This window comes from Hemiscyllium ocellatum, chromosome 17 (assembly GCF_020745735.1).
Source record: "Hemiscyllium ocellatum isolate sHemOce1 chromosome 17, sHemOce1.pat.X.cur, whole genome shotgun sequence".
In the NCBI taxonomy this organism is placed as follows: Eukaryota; Metazoa; Chordata; class Chondrichthyes; order Orectolobiformes; family Hemiscylliidae; genus Hemiscyllium; species Hemiscyllium ocellatum.
In genome coordinates, this window is record NC_083417.1 from 56,812,146 (window position 1) to 56,827,038 (window position 14,893).

The following is a 14,893-nucleotide window of genomic DNA, read 5'->3' on the forward strand; positions in this document are numbered from 1 at the left end:
CACCATTTTGTCAAGCAGGGCTGTCCCAACCACTCAATGAGTGAAAAACATTTCCTCAAATTACTTGTACTAATTACTTTAAATTTGTGACCTCTCAATCCTTTCATGAGTGGGAAGATGTTCTCCTCAATTACTCTGTCCAAACGTCTCATGATTTTGAATGCTTCAAACCTGAGGAATCAGTCCTCCTCTCAGCCCTTCTGTATCTGAGGAAAACCCACCCACCTTCTCCCATCTAATTTCACAACTGAAATTCTTCATCATTGGGAGCAGTCTTGGAAAACTCTTCTGTTCTCTCTCCAATGGAAGCTAAACTCCAGCCGAGGCCAAACTGCTGTGTTACACAAGTTCAATGTAACCTCCTCGCCCCTGTACAGCCTATTGATAAAGCCTGGAATATTACATACGTTATTAACTGTTCTCTCAACCTATCCTGCCATCTTTAATGACTTGTGCATGTATACACACAGCTCCATCTGCTCTTTCACACCCTTTAGAATTTAAACTTTTATTTTATTCTGTCTCTTGATAGGCTCTTCATATCAAAATTAATCATGTCATATTTCTCCTGACTGAACTTCCCCTGCCATTTATCTGCCCACTCCACCAACCTTTCTATGTCCTTTTGAAGTTCTAAACTATCTTCTTCATAGGTTACAACATTTTCAAAATTATCTACAAATTTTGAAATCGTGTCCTGTACCCTAAAGGCTAGATCAATACTGTATATCGAGAAAAGCAAGGGTCCTAACCCTGATACTCAGGGAATGTCACTCAAAACCTTGTGCAAGTCCAAGATAAATCATTATTTTCTGTTTCGTTTCCCTCAGCCAATCCTGCAGCCATGTTGCTGCCTCTTTTTTGAATAACGTAGTCCCAGGGCTTAAAATATTTTTATTTTTCTCCAGAGCAAACGATTTCTCAAGGGTTACATACTAATGCTTTCACAATCTCACCAGCTCCTTAGTTAGATATTACAGTAACTCAGGAACAAATGCTTCCTTTATTTTTATTTACATGGGGCTATGACTCACAAAAAGCAGAACTCGAAGAATTTCTCAATATTCCACTAATCACTAATGATCCAATAAACTTAAAGTTATAGCTCACAAGAAAAACATTAATTTCATGGACACCACAATAAATAAATTGGCGCAAGGAAACAGAATTCAATTAAAAACAAGTGCATTAAAAAATACCCAACACACTTGTACATTCAAAAAGTCATTGCCTTAAGCAATCTGCATGCAGGTTGGTGAGGCTTCAGCTAATCATTCAAATTTGTCTTTACACAGCATCTGCACCTCCAGTAATTCATACTATGTAAGACATTTAAAGGTGTGATGATCAATAAAAGTCAATCTTTATATAATAAAAATGTCAAATATAAATTCATACAATTGACGGTGTTCATGTAATAGCATCCAATATATTTTTTCTTCCCATATGGTACCTCCTGAACTCTACAGCATCAATCTAGACACTCCACATACATTTACAAAGCATTCATTGCCTCAGATTTAATACAAAGTAGACAGGCAGGAGACTGGAAGAACACAGCAAGCCAGGGAGCATCAGGCAGTGGAGAAGTCAATATTTTGGGGATAACCCTTCTTCAGCAATTCAACATTGGATTCCAGCATCTGCAGTTTTTATTGTCTCTAATACTCCCAATTAGGTAAGCATTCCTTTCTTGAAATGTTGATCACTACTTTCTCTCCTTTATAGCCCCTCTCCCTCCTTTCAGAATTCTTCCACCTTTTGCAGACTCTATTTCCCTTCTAAAAGCTGTCACTCCTCTTTGCGTCCATTTCTTTTAGCTCCTCTCTCGTCTTTCCAGTCCCTCCCCCTTCCGGTGGAGGACTTCTCTTTCCCCCCATCTCCGTATTACAGTCTCACAACCAGCCCTCAGCCTTGCTCCCTGGCCTCTGACCTCCCTTCCTATCCATGCTGACCAGTGTCACTGTACCCGCACAGCAGCCTGGTGGGATTTCACAATTTCAACCTGAGCCCGCAGCCAGTTTTGTTTTTGAGCCCGGTCTGCTTCAGCTTAAGTGATATTTCAATGAGCAGTAAATCCGAAGGCAAGCTGCTTAAACTCTCTGATATTTTACACCAATTTAGCCAAATCTGCCTGGACTGGATTGATACAATGAATGGAAATAAGTGAAAACCTCTTCTATGCTTACAAAATGTACCCCGGTACTATGATTCACTTACGAAGGTAAAATGACCACCTCGTCTTTTGTGAATACATAAATGGTTTTTACAGATATTGAAACAGTGATATTTCACGCAAATGTGTTTGACAAACGCTTTGAATTGCATACAGAATACCTTTAATGCAACAGTCAGTTTTAAAACTGATCACACAACACATGACATCTTAAGCTTCAGGGCTAGCCCAACTCACCTTTACCTGTAAAGCCTGCGTTGAACTGTGAGATCATTGGGGATCTTTTTATTAGCAGGCAAGGATCTCCTCAGGATCAGGTTCAGTGACAGCTTTACACCCCTTCGGTCAAGAGATTTAAATAAAAAGGATAGTGTGTAAAAACAGCACTGCACCTATGCGCTGCTAAAGAGGATGGTTAGGTTAAAATTGACCTCATGTCTGTGGAGTGTAGCTAGAACTGACACTCAGAATTGAATGTGAGAAAGTAAAATGTTGTAACTAAGTGTGCTAACCCACCACCCTCAGAGCAAGCACAAAGGGCCTGTACCACCACAGGATCTAGTTACAGCTCCTGTTATTTACTTATTATTGTCACATGTACTGAGATACAGTGAAAAGTACTGTTTTGCAAGCTGACCAGACAAATCATACCTTACATAAGTACATCAGAGTAATAGAACAGATTTTCAATACAACCAGTAGTTGTGGTACTTCTCTAGCTCTAACCTAAGGCTTGGAGGGTTTGAGCTATAGGGAGAGGCTGAGTAGGCTGTGGCTATTTTCCCTGGTGCAGATGCTGAGGGGTGACCCTATAGAGATTTATAAAATCATGAGGGGCATGGATACAGTGATTAGCCATGATCTTTTTCTCAGGGTAGGGGAGTCCAAAATTAGAGGGCATAGGTTTAAGGTGAGAGGGGAAAGGTTTAAAAGGTGTCTCAGAGGCAACCTTTTCAGACAGAGAGTGGTGCATGGATGGAATGACCTGCCAGAGGAAGTGGTGGTGGAGGTCGGTACAACTACATTTAAAAGGCATCTGGAAGGGTACATGCATAGGAAGAGTTTTAGAGGGATATGGGCAAAATGTTGGTAAATGGGACTCGATTAATTTAGGATATATGGTTGGCATAATCAAATTGGACTGAAGGGTCTGTTTCTGTGACTCTATGACTCTATAATGAACAGGGTGACACAGTTGCAATCAGACTCCCTTTCATAGGGTTTTGCAAGTATAGCAGGTGCCAAGGGTGATGCTTGAGAGACAATTCACCGGATTCTCCACATTTCTGAGAGATTATTAAACAATGCCAGGTCTTTCCATTGGCTCAGAAGTTTTGACTTACTCTTTGTCCCTTTGTATTTTCAGTGTTAACTTGTCAAAATTCAGCTGACAGTCGGGGATAGTTACAGCAAGTCGCCCATTGTCATAGGCTATAAGAAAACAAAAGTTCATGTACAGTATTACGTAGGGAATTAAACAGGATCCAGCTGCACTTTATTGGCTGTAAGTCAAGACTAAGATTTTTGACAAGACATCCAAAATATAACGTAACACAGTTTTTTTTTAACAGTTGCGTGAAAACATCTTTTCATGATAAAGTTATAGATAACTGCTGAACCACATAGACAGACAAAGGTATCTTTAGGTTATTTACAAGACGACGTTTACATACAAATAATGGATTAACGTTTGTCAATTGTCTGTCTCATGATCAACCACAGTATAAAGATTATCAAGAATAAGCCATCTCCAGGAAGGACAAAACAAGCACATGTTCTGCCCGAGGCAGCACCACCCCCAACCAGCTTTATTTGAGATAAAATAGTTGCAGACTCAGTACGATCTCTGAAATTTCCTACTCTCAAGGTGAAAAGGCCAGTCACAGCTATTCTTAGTTCTCTTTGTTTACCTTGGCTACTTTAAAACTTGGTTAACTGTGTTTTTCAATCACAAAGCTCCACTATTTCAAATCTTAACTAGCCTGAGTTCTGCTGACTTACACCACTATGGACACCCTCTCACCACTTTTCCACCCCTCTCTCACTCCTGTACACAAGTTTTTTTCTATGCTTCTATATTACAAGCCCTCACCCTATTTTCTCCACTAATACTAGTACCAGAGGTTAAGTCATTCAAATTCTACATCTGCCTTTGACTTGCTTTCTCTCTCCAACCATGAAAAGCTTCCTTACAGCTTTTTCTTTTAATATATCAACCATACATTCAATAGTCCCGTTCTGCAGTGCCCAACCCAACAATCATTTCTCCAGCAACCTCCATCCTTACAGTGCACTCTTCATTGTATCTGCTTGCCTCTCAGCCACCTCACCCCCTCGAATACTTTCGACCTTGTGATGGGTAGGCCAGGCTCTGTCGTTCAGAAAGCCCAATTTAGTTCTAACATTGTACCAAGCCCTGGCCTAATCTCTGACTCACAATGTTCTGAGTACATTTAAAATGCTGAGGATTTATGGAAACTAGGAGAGTGAGGATGTGTGACGATGAATTTAAAAAACACATTTCCCTTGGAAAAAAGCAGAGTTGAACTTTTACAGTGGTGTAGAAAAGGTTTAGACAGAAAATGAGACACACATCAACATTAACAGAACTGATATTTTTAATTAATTACATAACAGCAAGACTGAAGGATGCTATTTTATATAACATGAAGCATCATACTCACCCAACATTAGGGCAAGATTAACATCAGTCTGTGAATGAATTTCAAAATCGAGTGAATGATTCAGATGCAACCTAAGAAAGAAAATTGGAAAACGCTGAGAGGTGTTCAGTCACAGTCCAAGACATTCAGCTCTCCGATGGATGTAATCCCACTGCACAAACCTTGCTACAAAATCACCCCAAAGGTCAGCATTACAGAACACTAACATTTAGCTACCCATCAGGACACAGCAGACTCAATTTCATCAGCATTTCTTCAAGAGTATACAAGTTAACTCTTCCAATGTTTCGAACCTTGTATTTTTCTCCCCAGCACCCATGTTGTGTATGTGTAGGTGCAAGACATAGTGAAAACACCAGATATAAATAATTTCATTAATACTCAACCATCAGGAAAAAAGCACCCACGTGACCAAGGAACCAGTGACAATCAGGCAGTGTCTATGTGAAAAACAAGTGAAAGGGAGGGTAGGGACTAAATCAAATTAGAGTTGGAGGGGGAAACAAAGCACTCCACACCCCTGTGGTGCCCACCTCCCCCAAAGACATCGAGGATGTTGATGGACACCGTGTGCTCCTTCTGCAGGGACACCCAGGCCTGAACATAACCACGGAAAAGGGACATGGCCTGTTGCCTGGATCTGCTAATGAAGGGCTTCCTGATGAAGGGCTTATGCCCGAAACGTCGAATTTCCTGTTCCTTGGATGCTGCCTGACCTGCTGCGCTTTTCCAGCAACACATTCTCAGCCCTGCTAATGGCCAGCCTGGCCAGGCCAAGTCATGCTTTGTATTGGCAACTTGATCATTTTACATTTCAATCAGCAGATCTCAGTAAAGACAAGCTCAATGCAACTAAGACTAACTAATTACAAAGTACTTACTAACAATCAACTGATTAAAAAGTACTTATTAACACTAAACATTTATACCTGGAGCAGTGAAAATGGGTTTCAGGCTATTTCTCAGGTTCATACAGCCATTTCACAACCTTTGCTGAAACAGGGACAGAAGACAGGCATAATGGAAGTAAATGGCACGAAAACTAATGCCCCATTGATAACAGTTATGACAAGCGCTGCAGTCATCTGAATGAATGCTTTTGTAAGTAGGTGTGACCCATCCATTGCTAACTACCTCACCACTGTGTGTGTGTTTTTTTTGCACCAGAAAAGCAGATACGACCAAGTACTGCCAGTTATTAAATGTTTTCAATATAATTATACTTTTAAAAAGGAGGAATAGTAGCTGTTTTAACAAGGTCTGTGTTCATGAGTTTCATCTAGTGGGAACTAGATGAAAATATTACATGAAACATTCCATAAATAATTCCAGAGGTCTGCCAAGGAGGTAACTTTCCCATTTAAATGATAGGGTTTGCTACTATCTGCAGTTTTGAGCATCCACGGTAGTCTTGGAATGTATCACCAGGGGATTACAGTAGTTTAGATTCCCTCCGGTGTGGAAACAGGCCCTTCAGCCTAACTAGTCCACACCGATCCTCCGAAAAGTAACCCACCGAGATCCATTCTCCCTAACTAAAGCACCTAACTCTAGGAGCAATTTAGCATGACCAATTCACCTGAGCTGCACGTCTTTGGGGTGTGGAAGGAAACTGGAGCACTGGGAGGAAACCCAAGCAGACATGGGGGACGTGCGCAAATTCCACACAGATAGTTGCACCCTAGCACCATCGCTGAGCTGTTGTTGCTGAGCCTGTCAGATGTGAGAAACTTGGGTTAATGACAAGGCTTGCCATTTTAATTATGCAGCAATTCAAGGTTTTTACGTTGCTGTGCTTGGTAAACACTCCATGCCAGAATCTCCAATAATAGCAACAGACTGAATAACATATTTTCTAATCCTGGATTTACACTGATCAGAACTCGGTGAGAATGTTTAACTTATATGAAGGCATCGGACAATCTAATTGCTTTCTCAAAACAACTACATAGTAACAATTATATATTATTATCTTAAAAGATTAGTGTTACCATCCATGAAGGGAACTGTCAGGCTACCATTGATTCAATATAACCCTTCCTAAAACATGATACTTTAACACATGCATCTCTGAATCCACAAGATTATTCACTACACTGCACACTCAATACTGGGTAATTTGATAAAATGCCAATTGAGACATGTCTATTTTCCACAGTGTATTCAACACTGAGTTCTTTTCTTTGTGTTTACTCAATTTCATTTTACAAAGATGTTTATCTGTTTGAAGGATGTTATCCTTAAAATGCTAGACTAATCCTGGATAACTTTTATTTCCCAGATCCACGTTAACACAATACCAAAACATAGGGCTAAATTTAATGTGTGCGACGTTGGTCCCTACCACTGGCCAGCAAGGAGTAATCCTGCTGCAACCATTCTCAAAAACCCCGAACCGGTTCACTGGCTATTAGTTAACTGCCTGGTATCAGAGCTTCTGTCTTTTTAAGGGCAGTGATCCATTCCACATCCAAACATTCTGTCCCAGCAGTTCCGCTGGGGATGTTGGTCACTGCTTGGATTGTGACCAGTTCCAAGATGGAGGCATTCCATATTTAAGGCATGTGGACTGGGCTCCAAGACCAGTGAGGCAACACTGGGTATAGAGGGGTAGAAGCAGACTGACACCATAATAAGACCATAGGTCATAGGAGCACAAGTAGGCCACTCTGTCCATCAAGTCTGTTTTGCCATTCAATGAGATTATGGTTGATTTGGTAGTCCTCAATTCCTGCCTTTGCCTTATAACTCTTGATTAAAAATCTGTCTCAGATTTATCTCAGTATATCTCAGCCTTGAAGATACCTAAAGACCCAGCCTCAACAGCCCTCTTCAGTTCAGAATTCCACTGATTCATTACCCTCCTCATCTCGGTCTTAAATCAGCGACCCTTTATTCTGAGATGATGCCCTCAGGTCCTAGGCTGTCTCACCAGGAAAATATCTTCTTCACATCTGCCCTTGTCTAGTCCCCTGAAAAGTCACTTGGGGAGGAGTCCCTGTGGATCAGAGGTAGCCTGATGTGGCTTTTGATTGATTGTTTAAAGGGCTCAATCGACCTCTGTGCAGAAAGACTTTTTTTCAACCCTGTCTTTAACATTTCCTCTCTTCCAAGGGATTCAATAAATTCTGCCCCTACCTCATCCATCACGTCACTTTTACATAAATAATGGACAGTCCTCCCCCATCTCCAGCAAGAATTTTAACTCCCGTCATTTTCACCCAGACAGTGGTCAGGCTGTGCAAATCTCTGCCACAGAAAGTAGTTGAAGGCAAAACTTTGAATGTTTTGATGATGGAGTTAGATATAGTTCTTAGGGCTAAAGCGAGAAAGTGGGAACAGGACACTGAGTTGGATTATCAGCCATGATCATATTGATTAGCAGAGCAGACTTGGCCTACTGCTGGTTCCATTTTTCTATGCTGTTTTCTAACATTTCCTTAATCCACTAGCATGGTCTCGAGCACTGGACCAATGGGAGAGATGTTTTCCCATCCCCCTTTCAACTCGAACTTCTCTCATTTTGTTCTATAAGCAGTGGATATAGTGCCTTTATGAAAAAATACAGAACTGAATTGGTGGTTCACCTCTGGACTTCATCTTTGGTTAATGGAGTGGAAGGGTGGGTCAGGCAGAGAGGAAATAATCTTTATCAACAAATTAATCTGCAGAAAACCACATTCTTGTCTGGCTATAACTCCAAACACAAAGATTGCTCAGTTAAAATTGAATACTTGCAGCCAGTTGGAGTATGCGTATTCCATTGTCCCTTCGAACGCAGCAGCCACATTTTGGATAGCAATTAGGATTCCTTTCTCATTACTGAGGTCGACATCACTCTTTTCAACAGACATGTTGTTTATCTGCAAACTCAAAAAATGCATGCAGAAATGTGATTTTGTAAACACCTGTAGTTTAACTGACAATGTCATGTACAAGCTTCAGTGTCCCTTTTAGTTCCAGTTTTGTTACCATATTAATTTGGGGAAATTTGCATGTGTTCAATTCAGAGCACATGCAATAGCCACCAATGTTCATTCCAGCACAGTGATAGGTTGGTGCAGATGAAAGAGTCTGGGAAACTAACTGTATAATTCAGCTTGGTCAACCTTGGCTTTGCAATGTCTGAGACAGCAGGTTGCATGTTCAAGCTGCACTCCTGGACTTTAGCATATAGCCTAAGTTGACCCCTGCATCTGCAATAATGGTGACATTGAAAAGAATGTAAACTGTTTTAAATAAGTATGGAAGAAATGGTTGATCAAGATTTAATTGCTATTTTGTAAAAGTATATACTGATGTCAGAGCTTTGAGAATATTTCCCATGTAAGTGTTGAGAAAAAGCCGAGTAAAGTATGTTTGAGGGTGGGTGCTGGGGGTCTTGCCTGCCCTGTTATGCGATGATACTTATATCATAGGCAGCACTGAGTAATGTAAGCTGTAACCCGACAGCAGTTAGGGGCTATTCTCTTTTCTCTCTTTATATCCAGAAGTGTTATGATGTTCAACTGAATGTTTGGTTTTTTTTTCTCATCACCAGTGGTATTTTACATCTATATTACCCACCATCATTAAATTGCCCATGTCCTGAATGCAACAATTTACTTGCAAAGCCTTTCAAGAGCAGTAAGGTCCAGCAAAGGTGAGGGAAATGTTAGGGAGAGAGGGAGGGGATTAAATCAAAATGGAGTTGGAGGGGGTGAAAAAGCCCCCTCCTGCTCCTGTGATACCCAGCTTTCTCCAAAACAATTAGAGGCTATTTTAAGTTTAGAGGCGGTGACTTCCTAAAAAGTTTCAAACTAACGATTCCTGCAATACCTGATATATCTCAAGGGCTCTTGTACCACTTGGTATATCTCAAGGGCTCTTGTAGTTCTTGTGGCACAGTGTAGCATCCTTCACGCTGATGGAAGGATTTTGTGGTAGGGGTAGTGTCCCTAGCTCTTAGCCAAAAGGTCTGTGTTCAAGTCCCACCTGCCCCAGAGGTATGTAAGAATATGCTTGAACAGGTTGCTTAAAAATATCCACCTTGTGCACTGACCACATTCCAACTTGGCATTTGGCTGCAACAGAAGTGCTGTGTGTTTATTGCCTGTTATAATAGCAACGTAGCAGCAATGTAACCAGTTTGGGTGAGATATCAAGCCCATTAGCCCCCTCAGACTGATGATAGAAAATTCTAGGAGAATATGTAAGGAGCAGTAGGTTCACCTATCTTACATTGACCAATCCCAACAAAAATCAAATTTATTGGATATTTACCTCATTGCGATTTACGGGACATTGTCTTACACAGCTTAGCTACACGTTTGGCTATAAAATAATAAAGCCTCCACATCCAAGGTAATTCATTGACAGATTTGGTCCTTAAAGGACCTCCAAGAGGATATGACGTCAGAAAATGAACTGTGACTACACAGTGAAATATTTCACATTAAAATTTATTGTTTTCTGTACATGTTTTGTTCTCGTATGGGATGTGAGCATCGCTGGCAAAGCAAATCATTTGGTTTTTGGTAGGATTGGTCCATGTTAGATAGGTGAACCCCACAGTTCTTGAGGTATTCTCTGAGAGCCTTTTCTCACCAGTTTGACGGGGCAGATGGGTATGATATCTCAAACTGGTTACTTGAGAATGTGATGGTGAAGTGTTTACTTGCAACACTGCAATCCACCTGGGTATGTACGCCCACAGTGTTGTCAGGAAGGGAATTCCAGAATTTCCACCCAGTGACAGTAAAGGAATGGTGATATAATTAGAACAGTGTCTGGGCAGGAGGCAAATTCCCAGGCAGTGGTGCTGCCATGAGCCTTGCCCTTCTAAGTGGTAGATGTTTGGAAGGTGGTATCGGAAGAAACTGGGTAAGCTGCTTTAACACATCATGGAGGTGGTACACACTGCTGGCACTCTATGGTGGTGGTGAAGGAAGTGTATGTTTTAGTTGGTGGTTGAGGTGTCAATCATTGGTGGCCCAATTAAATATCTAATCAATAGTTGTCCACAGGATGCTGAGGGTGGGAGATTCAGTGATGGCACTGCTGTTGAAAGCCAAGGATACATCTGCCATAAATATAAATTGCTACTGTAGCCTGAAAAAAAATGATTTCACTATGTAGCATCCGCCCAATTATTGGAGCAGCCAGGTTTGCTCAGTTGGCAGTGCTGCCCTATATCCTAATGGGACAGAAGGACCTTCACACTAATATATCCCATTCCAGTCACTTCACACATTTGGTTTCAGTCTTGTCCCTGAGGAAGAACAACCCAAACAATTGGCTGCTGGGACCTGCAGTGGGCACAGACAGTGCAGAGAGAAACTTCAAACTGTAAGTGGAGAAATTGCAAATCCCATGATCTGCAAGTAATTGACACCTTTAAAAAGGAGCTGAATTAATACATTTAAAGGATGGTGATTGAAGTGTAGAAAGATATTAACAGCACTGCTTAATTCTTCCCCACTCCACTCTTCCCTAGTCACCCTCAGGAGGGACTGATGAAATGTAAAGTTGCCAGTCCTTAAGGGAGGGATCTGGAGACAATGTGATGCCAAAAATAGACTTTGCACAAGTTAGGGCTAAAACAGAAAATGAAGGATCCACTCAGCACATCCAGGAGGAAACAAAACATAGACTGGGCACAGATTGGCCAAATGGAGTATTCTGCACTATTTTTTGTTCTTCTAAGAGTCGCAGCATACTTTAAATCAGTAATTTCAATGTCTCACGGTACTCAATGCTGTAGAATCTCAGGCAGGATGGCTTGCTAACAGAACGTGAAACAATTCATCAAGATATGCTATTACTAAACTCAGTTACACACGGCAGGCGGATCATTTAAAGACAATTCAAAACGCTTACTTTTTAAAGCTGTATGAGACTGAGCCTAAAAGCAGGATGGAGGTCTTCCCTTCTATGTCAGGGAATGAAGCGTGTCGAAAAGTGGCCTGGATTACATCACTGGTTTCCTGGTTGACTGGAAGAAACGGAGTTTGAAAGTCTGGTTTAATTATTTGGAATATTCTCCCAGTTCAAACAGCCCCATCATAAACACCATGCCAATCTAAGCTCTGGAGAGGTCAATCAAAGTGTCTTCTGTTAAAAAGCATTGTCACAATGATTGATCCCAATGAGCAGGAGAGTTGAGTGACATTCAGCAACATTTTGAACACAAAATCTCAAATTAGAACCCTTCCTGTCACTCAGGCAGCATCATTTACAATATAAACCTGAGCACCACAAAATGAAAGAGTAACTCAAGGGGAGGGGATGATCTAGTGGTATCATTGTTAGGCTATACATCAGAAGAACAAAAAATGCTGGAAATCACAGCAATTTCTAGCACTTCTTGTTTTCAGTACGGATTTCAGAATCCGCAGCAATTTGCTCCGATACATCCAGAAAGCCAGGAATGTTCTGGGGTGAATCCTGCCATAGCAGATGATGGAATGTGAATTCAGTATGAACCCATTGCTGATTGTTGGTGGGGGGAAACCCCATCTGGTTCACTAATATCCTTCAGGGAAGGAAATCTGCAGTCCTTACATGGTATGGCCCACAAGTTACTCCAGACACCTAACCACCGTTAGGGATGGGCAATCAATTCTTGCTTGGCCAGCCAGTGGCTGAATTAACTAACACTCTCCTCAAATCTCCTGGAAGTTGGATACTTTTAGCATGGTAGCCTGATGACCTACTCCTGACCTTGAGCCCGCATTTGCACATTGCAAAATAAAATAACTGGCATTAAGTAGTTACGAATCCTTAGTGAACATTCGGAAGTAAGGAAATTCTTTACGAAGGCTGGGGTATGATTAATGAACTGGAAGGGTTCTCGAAGCAAGTTGAAAACAATAGTGTCACTGAAACAGAGCACTAACTTCCCGAACCACTTGCTCAGCGATAATAAGCGCCTCAATTCATCGGCAAGACTATGGGGCTTCTTTCGGTGTACCAGCGGGGGTCACTACAAACGTTCAGATCAGTCATTATCAGGCAAAGGGAGGGCGAAAGGCCGCCGTTTTGATGCTCTCTTTATCCCCGAAGTTATGGAACTTACATACTAGCCCCGCTTCCTTGGTAAATCTGCAGACAATCCCCGTGTTGGGAATAGTTGAAGCCGGGAATCCATGATCGTAGGAAATTGAGACGGCAGCCAGGAATACAAACACTGAAGTGAGCTGCATCCACAGAAACATGTTTCCAGTTCAACGTGCCGCGATGCTGTGGAACTTGATGTCACCCCTCTTGTTATGTATCTTACACAATGGAATTGTGATCAGTCAGACCACACTCAAACTCCCAATGCAGGGACATGATGCATTTCCTACATGTGCATGCAGAGCAAATATCCTCACTGGTCATTTTTTAAAAAAATCACCTTTTGACCCTTTTTCAATAAACATTAACAGCCCGCCATTCGATTTACTCCTTAAAGTAAACTGAGGCAGGGCCAAAATCGTAAATGGGTTTCGAAACCAAATTGTCAGTTACATCAAATGGATTCCACGTTTTTCCTTTGGTTGAGGTTTATCAGTGTTGACAGGGAGACCGTCCTTCTCAGTAGCACTCTCAAGCTCTCAAAGCTGGTTCCAGAGTTCTGAATGTATCCTCAGGAAGTGAAAAGGAAACCAGGTTATTTCTCATCAACTCAACAGAGCCATATTAGAGCAATTCACCCACAATCAAGAATCAGGTTGGAGGGAGGGCCGTTCACTTAGTTTCATCCCTCAGAAATATTTTTTAAACTTAGTTGCCCTGGCTGATGATGGGAGGCTTACACAATACTTCAAAAAGTCAAAGGACTCCTTCAGTTGTCCAGACTGAGTCAAACCAATAGCTGGAAATGCCAACCATTTCTGAGAATACTTTTCCCTTCTATTTCAGCGAGGGAAAAGATTTCAGTTCCCTCACCCATCCCATAAAAGTGAAGAGATTGCGCCGTTTCCCATCAGGAGAGGTGCAGAAGGAAGAGTTACACACCCTCTTCACTGTTGCGAGAGCCATGCCTGCATGTCGCGGAAAAAATCTTGATCTTTTTCACCGTAAAAGGTCTATCTTAATACAGAAAGATGCATTGAAAATAGAACTGGAGTAGGCCATTCGAGCCTGTTCCACCATTCAGTTTTTGTGTGTGGGCAGGTGTGAGACACGGTGAAAGACACAAGACGTACAAATCTTTGCTCAATTTCCACCACCAGGAAAAAGGAAACACCCAAGTGGCCAGAGACAAGCAGTGCCCTTCACATCAAAGGGCAATGCTGTGTGATCAAACAGTGAAGGGGAGGGCAGGGATTAAATCGAAATAGAGCTGGAAGGGGAAATAATACACTCCACTCCTTGTGGTGCCCAGCTTTCCCTGAAAATCTCAAGGGTGTTGGTGGACACCGCGTGCTCCTTCTCCAGGGATACCCAGGCTCTGACATAACCGCGGAAGAGGGGCAGGCTGTCGGCCCTAACAACCCCCTCCACAGCCCGCTGCCTGGACCTGTTTATGACCAGTTTGACTAGGCCCAGGAACAGACCCATGAGGAGGTCCTCTGACCTACCCTCTCCGCTCCGCACCAGATCGCCAAAGATTGTTCCAGTATTCAATATGACCATGGCTGATCATCCAGCACAGTATCTTGTTCCTGCTTTCTCCCCTATACCCTTTGATCCCTAAGAGCTATATCTAGCTTCTTGACACCCATTCAATGTTTGGCCTCAACTGCTTTCCATAGCAAAGAATTTCTCCCTGGGTGAAAACATTTCTCCTTATATAGTCTATCTCATATCCTTAGACTGTGACTGGAAATAACTATGATGAATGGGATCAATTGAAAAGCATTCCCAATTTTCCTTTCCTAACAGCGTTCTCAGGGTCCCTAAAATCTAAGAACTGCAGTAATTCAAAAGGCAGCTCCCCAGTAACTCCTCCAGACAATTAGGGATAGGCAATAAATGCTGGTCGAGCCTATAATGTCCATGAAGGAATAAAAGAAATGTTTTCTGGATTCTGAAACCACACCCACAGCATGTCCATATTGTCACCATT

General features: G+C 41.9%; 1 protein-coding gene across 1 annotated transcript in view; it reads right to left on the bottom strand.

The window, feature by feature from the left end:
* cetp (cholesteryl ester transfer protein, plasma) overlaps positions 1–5,867 on the bottom strand; it is a 41,376-nt gene extending 35,509 nt beyond the window's left edge. The window contains exons 1-3 of the mRNA XM_060837773.1: positions 5,790–5,867; positions 4,861–4,931; positions 3,520–3,607 (exon numbers count right to left, since the gene is read on the bottom strand). Coding sequence (XP_060693756.1) covers positions 3,520–3,607; positions 4,861–4,867 — 95 coding nt within the window. The 5' untranslated portion in view covers positions 4,868–4,931; positions 5,790–5,867. The remainder of the gene's footprint in view (positions 1–3,519; positions 3,608–4,860; positions 4,932–5,789) is intronic.
* Positions 5,868–14,893: the final 9,026 nt, after the last annotated feature.